Raw genomic sequence first — 12,739 nt, forward strand, 5'->3', positions numbered from 1 at the left:
GTACAAAAATATTTAATTTTTAATAATATTATTATCTTACGTAAGTTTTATAGCTTTCAGTAACATATACTATATAGCCGCCACTCAGTAAAATATAGAAATAAAAATCTAATTTAAGATATTTCTACATCTACTTAAATAACCCCAAAACGTTTCACTTTCATATCATATATATTGTTAAAGGAGTCCGATCTATTGTAATCAATCTATTCTTTAACAGACTCCATGCACCTTCTACCCTCAAAATTGTATAATATGTTTTGTACATTTTATTATCCTTGAGTCTTATTGCGTAAAATTGGGACAGCAAATTATTTAAATCCAAAATAGTATGTTCAATATTGTCAAGTGAGATGTATATGCATAATTAATGAAAAATAGTCACATCATGGCATTACCTACAATAATATTTCATTTCTAATGGTAATAATGTCATAAAACGACCTCAAGTTTTGTAGTTTTTAATATCCAATACACAGCTGTACCCAGAAAATTACACACCACAGAAACTTACCTGTAAATTATTTTTAGTAAGTTAAGTTTTTAATAACCAATTTAATTTTAGCTCTAAATATGTCAGCATTCTTGCAGATCATGGCCTTCGTGTAATATTGTTAACTATAGTATGTGTTTTGTTTATTCTGAAATGCAACACGACCGACTTGATGCTCGCTTCGCTTCTCCTTTACAAAAAAGCGAAAATATATCAAGTCGGCCGTGAATGCTATTAGCAAGTTCTCAAAACTGATGACAGATGAATTTTGGAAAAATTGGAAAATTATGTTTAAAAATTGACATTTCACTGAAAACTACTACTTTTCCGAAAAACTTTGAGTTCCAAGCTTCAAAATGAGGGGTCATTTATTAAAATCCGTCCATCCGTTTTCCCGTAATTTCCATTACCAGTTCAAATTATATATATAGATAATGCTGACCCCTAACAAATTATGTAGGCTACATTTCCTACAGACTATACGAGCCCTGTAGTTACTTTGCTAGAGATCTAGTCTATACACATACCGTAATTAAATTATCTGGCCGACTCTCAGGTTTATTTCTAGTCGCTTTAACTGCGAGGTGATTGTATTGTATTATATTATATTGTATTTATTAACATTCCATGGAATTTAACATTGCTTCACAGTTAGAATATGGAACAAGTCAAAAAACTTAATACTATTATAAAATCTTAATTTATAGTCACAGTCTAGATTAAATATATACAGAAGAGATTTACAATACAGTCTACTAGTACAACACAAAGTTTTAGTATCAATTTCATGAAGCGTTGAATGTCAAGTATTCACCTATACAATAGAAGGCGTAAGAAATTAGGTACTTCTTTAATTTGGCCCTAAATAATCTTATGTTTTGAGTTTCATTTCTTATATCGATAGGGAGGCTATTAAAATTTTTTACTGTCATATAACGCACTCCTTTTTGATAGCACGATAGACTTGCCGATGGAGTATGAAAGTCATTTTTTGACGTGTATTTATGCTATGAACTACTGAATTAGTTACAAAGTTTTCACGATTACATAAGAGGAAGATTATTAATGAAAAGATATACTGACAAGCCATGGGCATTATTTGTAGTTTTTTGAAAATAGTCCTACAATATTCCCTAGATTTGGAACCTACTATTATTCTAATTACTCTTTTTTGTAATAGAAATATACTGTTACTATCTGTGAAATTTCCCCAGAATATTATTCCAAAACTCATTACTGAGTGGAAGCATGCAAAGTATATTGTTTTTAAGGTATTGATATTTACTATCTTTTGCATAGATCTAATAGCAAAACATGCTGAATTTAGTTTGGGGGTAATTTCTTTAATATGATTTTTCCAATTTAACACATTATCGATTTTTAAGCCAAGACATTTGGTTGTTGTTGTTGTTTCTAATAGGGATCTATTGTTAATTATTGCGCTAGAAATTTGCGAGGTTGAATTTGGACAGGATTTAAATTGAATTAGGTTAGTTATGTTACAATTTGATACTAATTTATTGACAGAACCAGTCACATATTCTGAAGAGAATTTCCTCTGTTGAAGATTGGAATGTGTTGGAGTTATTCAACAGCGAAATTAATATTCCTTGTGCAACAATATGATTCTAGTGGAGATGTTTGCACTTTACTTGTATGTATGAAATTGTAGTAAAAGACGGGATTCATTTTATCATTTGGTACTTTAAGAACTCATCCAAATTCACTTATAAATAACTGGTGTACATCTAGAAACATGTTTCGCTTAGTACGGCGCTGTTCCAAATGTGACATGTACAAGTAACAGCCCGCTATCTGGTGGCCATGTGAATAGTATTCAGGCATGTTTTCTCTATACAATTATGGATTCAGATATCAAATGTAGCAAATCAATATATTTATTGTTTCGGTTCACCTACTCACCTTGTAGAATTTTCCAGCAAATAACTGCACTCCCATGATAGCGAACACCAGCCAGAAGAATATGCCGACCAGAATCACGTTGAAGATGTGAGGAACTGCTTCAACTAATGTGCTTGTCACTACCTACAAATTAAACAAAGTATCAGGACAAACTGAAAAATTATTGCTTTACATCGAACAGGGAAACAACGCAGCTCCAACATTTGCTGCTTTACACACTAAGCTGACGTCGGAACAGCGCACAGTGTGCAATTTTCCCGATCTAGGTGGGCAGAAATCAAATTTCGACTTGTTTAGTTACACATAGGTGTATATGAATTCGTGTCGTTTAATATTTGAAGAATATTGTGAGTAATAGCTTTCACTGATTTATTAGCGGTAAACTATATTTAGAAGGGTATCAACTTTGAATTCGTCCTAACACTTCTAGCTCCGGTTCAGTCGTAGAGAGAGAGGCTTACTATGAGGGTGAAAAAGAGCCAATTGTTAGTGATTTATTGTGTTCTGAAACATGGAATTTGTTTATATAGGTACGTTCTTACTAATGTAACTTCAATTAAAAGTTTATAAAGTATTTTTCGTCTTACAGTAAGGTTTAAATATTACAATTGGAAAACTTATGTTTTTAAAGTTTTTTTCAAGTATAATGTAAGTTTTAGTATATCCGGTCACGTCCGGTTATAACAATTCTATTACCATTTAATACAGCATCATTTAGAGTGTTGAATCCTCGTTTTAAAGTTTGGGCGTTCTTGCGCATTTATCAGTAATTAATTTTTTTCAGTGGTGGGGCGTACGGTAACTGTTCCATGCTTGGCTTAACAGCAGAAAAGAATCATTGACTAAGGAAGTTTTTAATCACTGTGAGAGTGTTTTAGGTCTACAAAATTATTCACATGATATGGAATATCAGTTAAAAAATACATTGGACGCATTTTTATCTAATCTTTTTTATTTTAGTAGGTTGTTTTACGACGCCTTATCAACATCTTAGGTTATTTAGCGTCTGAATGAGATGAAGGTGATAATGCCGGTGAAAATGAGTCCGGGGTCCACCACCGAAAGTTACCCAGCATTTGCTCATATTGGGTTGAGGGAAAACCCCGGAAAAAACTTCAACCAGGTAACTTGCCCCGACTGAGAATCGAACCCGTGCCACCTGGTTTCGCGGCCAGACGCGCTGACCGTTACTCCACAAGTGTGGACTCTAATCTTAACAAACGCACAGTGAATCAGAACGCAAATCATTAGCTGGACAAAATTAATAACTTCTCTGTAGTCTAACGCATTGTTATGAAACTTTGTATATGCCATACAGGTGGCACATATAATTTGTGTACAAACTCTGATTACGTTTGAACAAGAAAAACTACCCCTGTATAGCGGGTGCATTTAGACAGAATTAATAACTTCTCTTCTATCTAAAAGATTTTTATGATACATTGTACGGAAGTTACAGGGAGCATATATTTTTTTTTGCACAAGCTATATTTACGGTTCCATAAGTGGAACTACTCCTTTTAGGGATGTATTTAAACAGAATTAATGAATTCTCTCCTATCAAATAGACTTTTAAGAAACTTTAGAGAAGTTTCAGGTGGAATATATTTTTTTGTTTACAAAGTCTGGAGGAACTATCTCTTTATAGTGGTGCATTTAGACAAAATTAACAACTTCTCTCCTACATAATATATTTTTATGCAACTTTGTACAACAAATAGGCCTACAGGTAGCATACAGATGTACTGTAATCAGAATTTGTACACAAAAAGTAACATATGCTCCTGTACAAAGTTTCATAAATCTATTATGTAGGACAGAAGTTAATCTTGTGTAAATGCATCCCCTGTAAAAGGGTACTTTCTCTTTTGGAATACAGTTTGTACACAAAAAATATATCCCAGCTGTAATTTCTGTACAATTTTTCATAAAAATCTATTAGAAAGGAGAGAAGTTACTATTTTTGTCTAAAACCATCCCGTATAAAGGGGTAGTTCCTCTTACACAATCGCAGTCAGAGTTTGTACACAAAGAATATGTGCTATCTATAAGGCCCGTACAAAGTTTCATAACAATCCGTTGGAATGCAGACAAGTTATGAATTTTGTCCAGCTAGATTTGCGTTATTGCACAGTGTGCAGTGGCGAGCGTCAGGGGAGGCAGGGTACACGTCGTCTTCCCCATAGTCACGAAATAATTCATACTAACGGTATCTATTATAATTTTCTTACATGTTATTTTTCAATTTCTTTTAACTTCTAATATGCTTAATAAAGTTGCGCAATAATCTATTCTAGGCGTTTCAGAAATAAGTTTCCTGCAGCCATGGTGGATAATGCATGTGGGGTAGAAATGACACGATTTGTCTTTCCCGCCTGCTAACGTCTCTCGTAGCTGCACCACGATTTCTCTTTCCCGCCTGCTTACGTCTCTCGTAGCTGCACCACGATTTCTCTGTCCCGCCTGCTTACGTCTCTCGTAGCTGCACCACGGTTTCTCTTTCCCGCCTGCTTACGTCTCTCGTAGCTGCACCACGGTTTGTCTTTCCCGCCTGCTTACGTCTCTCGTAGCTGCACCACGATTTCTCTTCCCGCCTGCTTACGTCTCTCGTAGCTGCACCACGATTTCTCTTTCCCGCCTGCTTACGTCTCTCGTAGCTGCACCACGATTTCTCTTTCCCGCCTGCTTACGTCTCTCGTAGCTGCACCACGATTTCGCTTTCCCGCCTGCTTACGTCTCTCGTAGCTGCACCACGATTTCGCTTTCCCGCCTGCTTACGTCTCTCGTAGCTGCACCACGATTTCTCTTTCCCGCCAGCTTACGTCTCTCGTAGCTGCACCATGATTTCTCTTTCCTGCCTGCTTACGCCTCTCGTAGCTGCACCACGATTTGTCTTTCCCGCCTGCTTACGTCTCTCGTAGCTGCACCACGATTTCTCTTTCCCGCCTGCTTACGTCTCTCGTAGCTGCACCACGATTTCTCTTTCCCGCCTGCTTACGTCTCTCGTAGCTGCACCACGATTTGTCTTTCCCGCCTGCTTACGTCTCTCGTAGCTGCACCACGATTTCTCTTTCCCGCCTGCTTACGTCTCTCGTAGCTGCACCACGATTTCTCTTTCCCGCCTGCTTACGTCTCTCGTAGCTGCACCACGATTTCTCTTTCCCGCCTGCTTACGTCTCTCGTAGCTGCACCACGATTTCTCTTCCCGCCTGCTTACGTCTCTCGTAGCTGCACCACGATTTCGCTTTCCCGCCTGCTTACGTCTCTCGTAGCTGCACCACGATTTCTCTTTCCCGCCTGCTTACGTGTCTCGTAGCTGCACCACGATTTCGCTTTCCCGCCTCCTTACGTCTCTCGTAGCTGCACCACGATTTGTCTTTCCCGCCTGCTTGCGTCTCTCGTAGTTGCACCACGATTTCTCTTTCCCGCCTGCTTACGTCTCTCGTAGCTGCACCACAATTTCTCTTTCCCGCCTGCTTACGTCTCTAGTAGCTGCACCACGATTTGTCTTTCCCGCCTGCTTACGTCTCTAGTAGCTGGACCGCGATTTCTCTTTCCCGCCTGCTTACGTCTCTCGTAGCTGGACCAGACTACCCGCTATGGCTTCGCTTCAAAATCGTACGCGAGCAGGACATCTTTCTTCCCTCATACACATAACATTACGCAGCTTGCTTGCAGATGGCTAGACGAGTCTACCCGGTTTATACAGTGCAGCAATACGGTAGTGTTTCCTTCCCGCGGGTGTTGTACCTTGTGCTGCATTTTTTTAACAATCTCTATCAAGCATGAAAAGAGATCAGGTGATGGTCGGCATGAAAAATGTGACTTTCGGTTATGTTACTTTTCTTAAAAGCAATTCTTTTTTTTTTAACACTGAGCAGAAGCTCAACTTAAGTCTGAATTAAATAGACAATACGCAGTTAAAGTTATCCCAGAAATACGAAAATGTGACTAGAAAATGTCAAGGTAGCCTACTTGGTACCCTATGTGGTTCTGAGCAGGTGAAGGACCTTGGAGTCTACTGCTATCTCCACAGTAAAAAAATTTGAAGTAAAAGCTATGAAGTATGTAGAGAGAAACATTTAAAAAATGCAGACATGAATAATTTCGAGGGAAAAATTGTTCCGGAGCCGGGTATCGAACCCGGGACCTTTGGTTTAACGTACGTATCGAACCCGGGACCTTTGGTTTAACGTACGTTAAACCAAAGGTCCCGGGTTCGATACCCGGCTCCGGAACAATTTTTCCCTCGAAATTATTCAAATCAACTTTACAGGGAGTTGTACCTGAAATCTTGATTTGCACAATGCAGACATGTTCCACATGTTGGGAAGAAACAATATAACTCTGGCGGAAACATCATTTTTAGAAGCTGTTAGACATAATGAAAATGTAACACGGAATAGACGAATATTAAATTTTTTTTTCTCGAAAAGGAAGTAAAACGAGCAAAATTGTTACTTTTTTGTTTGAAATAGCTCAAAGAATAATCCCTTGAAATTAATTATATTACTTACAGTTCATCTTGTATAATATCGATACAAACTTTCACGACAAAATACACCTTTATCTCACTTCTAGAATGTACAGTAGTGGCAAAAAAAAACTGAACCGACCCTTGTAGCTGATACAAAAGAATCCTGTGCTGTGTATTGTGTCAAACTGTGATAATTTCAATATGGATAGTGAAGCCAGAGGTATGTACTGCTATTTAATGTAAAAATACGTATTTATCTTTGCCGAATACAGGTAGAAATGTAATATTGATGCCAGATGAAAATACAACTCTCAAAGTTTTTTCGTCTGTACGTTTGAGGCACTGAAGGTAAGAATCGAACAAATGCAATAAATTTAATTGTTACAATTAATTATACAAGATGGCTGTGTTTTGTGACTAGCAAAATTTGAATCTGTGACTCTGAAATCAGCTGCAAGGGTCGGTCCGGTTTTTTTGCCACTACTGTACAACGATCTAAGTTATGTAACATGTAAGAACAGCACAGTTTTGTGGAAACATGTGTATTTAACCTAATGTTGGGAAGTCGACGTAGAAGTTGAAAAACGTTATTTGTGCCGTTGAGAGCAGAAGTGGTGTAAGTCAAAAATGGGTAATGAGGATTAAAGTAAACATTCTGGAAAATACAGCGCAAAGTAGCAATTAATATTCAATTTATTTAAACTATTAGTAGTCAGTGGATAGCACGAAGGACATATTTATTGCTACTTTGCGCTGTGTTCTACAGAATTTTTACTTTAAACCTCATTACCCCACTTGTGCTCTGAACGTTCTAGCACAGTATAAAGTATACTGTGGTTCTAGCGTTAGCAACAGTAAATATTCAACTGCATAGAATATTGGGCGATCATTTGACCAGAACGAACATGGCTTCTATTATGCTAAGCTGCATGGGCGATGCAAACTAAGGACGCCAAAATGAGTGAGTAAATGCGACTCTAGCGACAGGAAGTTTAACAATGAGATCTCTGCACTCGAGGTCCATAATTCGAGTGCTGAGCCTAATTGATGTGGACTACGATGTATACCAACATTCTCAACGTACCTGCATCCCATTAACTTTGGACAAGGGTCTGAAAAGCCTGAAGACTCTCAGAAGTCGAAGTGTTTGGAGGGCTTCAATTCCAGCACACATCAACACGAAGTTCAGTAAATATGCCTGAAATGAAAAAAAAATACACTTTAATACAACGTAATATAACGAAAGAAAAATATCATTTTACTTATTACCATAACAGAAACTGAGGTTTTCCTAAACGGACTTGCATATGAAAAGTACAACTTTTCTGGACATCGTGAAATAAAGCTCCATTACATCATGCTTCGTGACCTGTTCTAGTGTGTTACATTGAGAACACAGAAACAGAATAAAAAAAAAAAACAAATCCGTTGCGTGACAGTTTATGCAAGTTCAGGCCTACTAAATATTATCCATCCAACTTGAAAGTGAAGACTGATATCTACAAACTGCACTTGTTCAAGTATCTCATGATTGGCTTTTTACCACAGTACACGTTAGAAGTAAAGAATGTAGTATGACATATTTTATATGTTACTGTTTATTTTTCATTTTAAAATATATAACAATAATAATAATAATAATAATAATAATAATAATAATAATAATATTTCGAATATTAATGTGCAAAACAACAGCACAAACCCAATTACAGTTTAGTACAAAATAAAAAACAAAACAGAACAAATCATTATGAGAATGATTGACAGAAAATGGCAGAGATGAAATGCAATCAATATAATAGTCAACATTAATCATTGACCAACTGCAACAAAATAAATGGCAATATCTAACAAATAATAAAAGATATTAAATAACAAGCAAGGATATATCATGCATAAGTAAAATCAAATCAGATCTTGGAAATTAGCACTTTTAATACACCTGGCTACTGGAGAAAGAGATTTTAATAATTTAGTGAAGAAAATTCTTTGACCACGAAAACCTTTCACGGGAATTCTAAGGTAGGTGTTATGTATAAAAGAATCACAATCAATAACACCATTGATAGCATTATTAAAGAAAGTGTAGTCAATATCCTGACGTCTCGAATACAGACTGGTACAGTTAAAATATTTACTAGATAGTTCATAATTTAAAGAAGAGGAGTTAGGTACAAATCTGAACGCACAAAGAGGAATGAATTTTCTTTGGATATTTTCTAGTTTAGTTGAATCAGTAGAAGTAATAGAGTTCCACGCAATAGATGCATATTCTAATTTAGACCTTACTGAAGCATGATATAATGTAAGTAGTATATCAGGAGAGGAAAAGGAATAGGTAATAGATCTAATGAGACCAAGCATTCTTAGTGAATGATTAAATAAATGATCAACATGGTCATGAAAGTACAATTTACAATCAAGATATATACCGAGATCCTTTATACAGTCCTTCCTGATTATGGCGGCATTCGATAGCGAATAGTTGAACTTTAATGTAGTTGTCTTCCTAGAGAAAGAGATAACGCATGTTTGAGAAATATTAATTTTCATACCGTTATAATCAGACCAACGTTGAATGGCATGTATATCATTTTGAAGTAAATGACAATCAGCAAGACTATTAATTTTCCTAAATATTTTTAAATCATCGAAAAAGAGAAGAAGATGGGAACAGATGGGCTTACAAATGTCATCGATAAAAAGCAAGAATAATAACAGACCTAAGGTGGAACCCTGTGGGACACCACAAAGAGTAGTGAAAGGATCAGAGAGAGAGAGAGAGAGAGAGAGAGAGAGAGAGAGAGGGAGAGGGAGAGGGAGAGGGGGAGGGGGGAGGGGGAGGGGGAGAGAGGTAGAGGGGGAGAGAGAGGGAGGGAGAGGGAGATAGATAGATAGATAGATAGATAGATAGATAGATAGATAGATAGATAGATAGATAGATAGATAGATAGATAGATAGATAGATAGATAGATAGATAGATAGATAGATAGATAGATAGATAGATAGATAGATAGATAGATAGATAGATAGATAGATAGATAGATAGATAGATAGAGAGAGAGAGATAGAGAGAGAGAGAGAGAGAGAGAGAGAGAGAGAGAGAGAGAGAGAGATTGTCTGTTGGTTAAATAGTTTTCAAACCAGCTAAGATAATTAATGGAAAGTCCAAACTGATCTAATTTACTTATCAAGATTTGATGAGGAACAACATCAAATGCTTTACTGAAATCAAAATAAATGGCATCAATTTGGCCTTGGGATTCAACTGTAGGCATAATAAGATTGAGGTAATTGACCAAATTCGTCGTTGTAGATTTGCTTTTAGTAAAGCCATGTTGAGCCGGATTTAATTTTGATTCAACATAAAATGAAACATGTTTGTGAATAATTTTTTCGAACATTTTTGAAAAGTTATTTAGTATTGAAATAGGTCTGTAATTATTAACAGTATATTTATTACCATTCTTAAATATCGGAATGACAGATGCTTCCTTCCATAAAGAAGGATAAATACCCATTCTAAGGCTAAGATTAAAAATAAAAGTTAATAGAGGAATAAGAATTTGAGACCAACCTTTAATAATAAAAATTAGGTATGCCACCAGTTCCCATAGATTTATTGGGCTTTAGCCTCCTAATGACATTCAAGACATCTTCACACACAATAACCGGTAAACATAAGCAGTCAGTAGTGATGGCATCACTAACAAATAGATGATTGAGCTTTTTTTTGTACCGATTTAAGTTGATTAGCAAAAGCATTTGCGATCTCAGTTTGATCAGTGATGTGCTCCCCATCAATAATTAACTTAATAGGCAGGATTTAGATTTACGAACTGATTCTACATACTTCCAAAATTTCTTAGGCTCATTTTTCAAATTTCTATCGATAGATTGGAGCCAAAGCAATTTATAAGATTTTATCTTATTTTTTACTTGCTTTCTAAGGGAAGAAAAGATAAGATAATGATAATCAGATTTGAAATTTTTAAAATTCTTGTGAGCTTTATTTGTTTTCTTTATGAGTAAACGAAGCGAGTTTGAACACCACTTAGGATAAGTAGATTTTTTTACTCGTGATAAAGGTACAGCATCAGTAATCACGTCATTTATTGTATGAGTTAAAGAAACAACGGCTTCATTGATATCAGCAGACTCGTAAAGACTAGTCCAATCATGATTAAAAAGAGTTGTGTATAATTTCATATAATCACCCTGAGAGAAATTAAAATAAGATTGATTAGAAGAATATAAAGGAAGAGATAAATTGACTTCAAGATTAACACAAATAGAAGGGTGATAACTGTCTTGAACAAGAGAATGATTAGCTAGGTAAACAGAACTATTAATAACATTGGTAAAAACAAGATCAAGAAGATTTTTATTATTCAAAGTAAAATTTATCTGATTCAAGCCAAGAAGACAAGAAGAAGAAAAAAGATCATGAGATTTAATTTTTACATAATAATGGATGTTAGGAAGGCTACAACCAGATGTCCAGTCAATACCAGGAGAATTAAAATCACCGAGAATAAGTATTCTAAAATTATGTGAATCAAGATTATTCTCAAGAAAAGTAAGATAATTTCTTAAATTTTTGGGATCAGTGTCAGGAGAGAAATAGTGATTACGAATTAATAAATTAATACCATCAGAAATTTTTATTTCAATCCAGACACATTCATTAATTTTTTTCTAGATCATATCTCCTGCATATAATGGGAATCTGATTGCTTATCGCAATTAAGACACCTCCACCTTTACATTTATTAGTGTCATCACGTACTCTGTCAGCACGAAACACAGTATAAGAATGAGGAACTAGATTGCTACTAAAAACAGAATCAGATAACCATGTTTCTGTGAGACAGATGATTGCATCAATATTGGATACTATATTTTGAAAAATTGCATCTACTTTAGTGTGAAGTCCTCGTACATTTTGGTAATAAATCTCAAGGCGATTATTAGCATTACACATGACAATAGAAGAATATAACTAGGAGGAAGTGCCCCGAGTATCATCAAATATTTTTGAATCCAGTTTTCCTGTAAAGTATAAAAATGAAACAATATGTAACAATAGATGGATTACACAAGGTATTAAAATCTCATGCAAAACCAAGAGATCATTATACATTCAGAGCAGAAATAGTAATGATACAAACTTAAAACAACACTTTAAAAATTATTAAAAAATATTACACAAAGTAATTCAAAAAGCTAAAGAATTACACTATAATACAACAATACAAAATTCTGATAATAAAATTAAAACAACTTGGAACATAATCAAAAAGGAAAGTGGACGATCAAAAAGTAAAGTAACAAACTATACCCTTATATCTAACAGTACAAAAACGTCAGACCCAAATGAAATTGCAAATATATTTAACAAATATTTTCTTACAATAACTGAAAACCTCAACAACCCCCAAGATAATGTTACTAACAGTTTAGATTCTTTAATACAATATTTTCCGACAAAATTCCCAAATATTCAAATATTTCCAACAAACAAACAAGAATTAATTGCAATTATTAAAAATCTAAAGTAAAAAAACTTCTTAGGGTATGATGAAATAACAAGCAAAATATTAAAAGCGAGTTCACATATCATAGCTGGGCCATTAAGTTATTTATGTAACTATTCAATGTTCAATGGTATATTTCCTGAGAGATTAAAATATTCAGTGATTATTCCTATCTTCAAAAAGGGAGAAACAACGTCTCCAGAAAATTACAGACCCATATCACTTCTACCAGTCTTCTCCAAAATCTTTGAAAAAGTAATGTATAAAAGATTATATCATCATCTAGAAAGATACAACATTTTAGTCCC

At 35.1% G+C, this 12,739-nt stretch overlaps 1 protein-coding gene across 2 annotated transcripts in view; it reads right to left on the reverse strand.

Moving 5' to 3' along the window:
- Positions 1–12,739, reverse strand: part of LOC138710361 (sodium channel protein PaFPC1) — a 177,181-nt gene that overhangs the window by 61,262 nt on the left and 103,180 nt on the right. For both annotated transcript variants that reach the window (XM_069841199.1, XM_069841200.1), the window contains exons 19-20: positions 7,978–8,091; positions 2,417–2,539 (exon numbers count right to left, since the gene is read on the reverse strand). In XM_069841199.1, the coding sequence (XP_069697300.1) occupies positions 2,417–2,539; positions 7,978–8,091 (237 nt within the window). The remainder of the gene's footprint in view (positions 1–2,416; positions 2,540–7,977; positions 8,092–12,739) is intronic.

The sequence above is a fragment of the Periplaneta americana genome, chromosome 12 (genome assembly GCF_040183065.1).
Source record: "Periplaneta americana isolate PAMFEO1 chromosome 12, P.americana_PAMFEO1_priV1, whole genome shotgun sequence".
NCBI lineage: Eukaryota > Metazoa > Arthropoda > Insecta > Blattodea > Blattidae > Periplaneta > Periplaneta americana.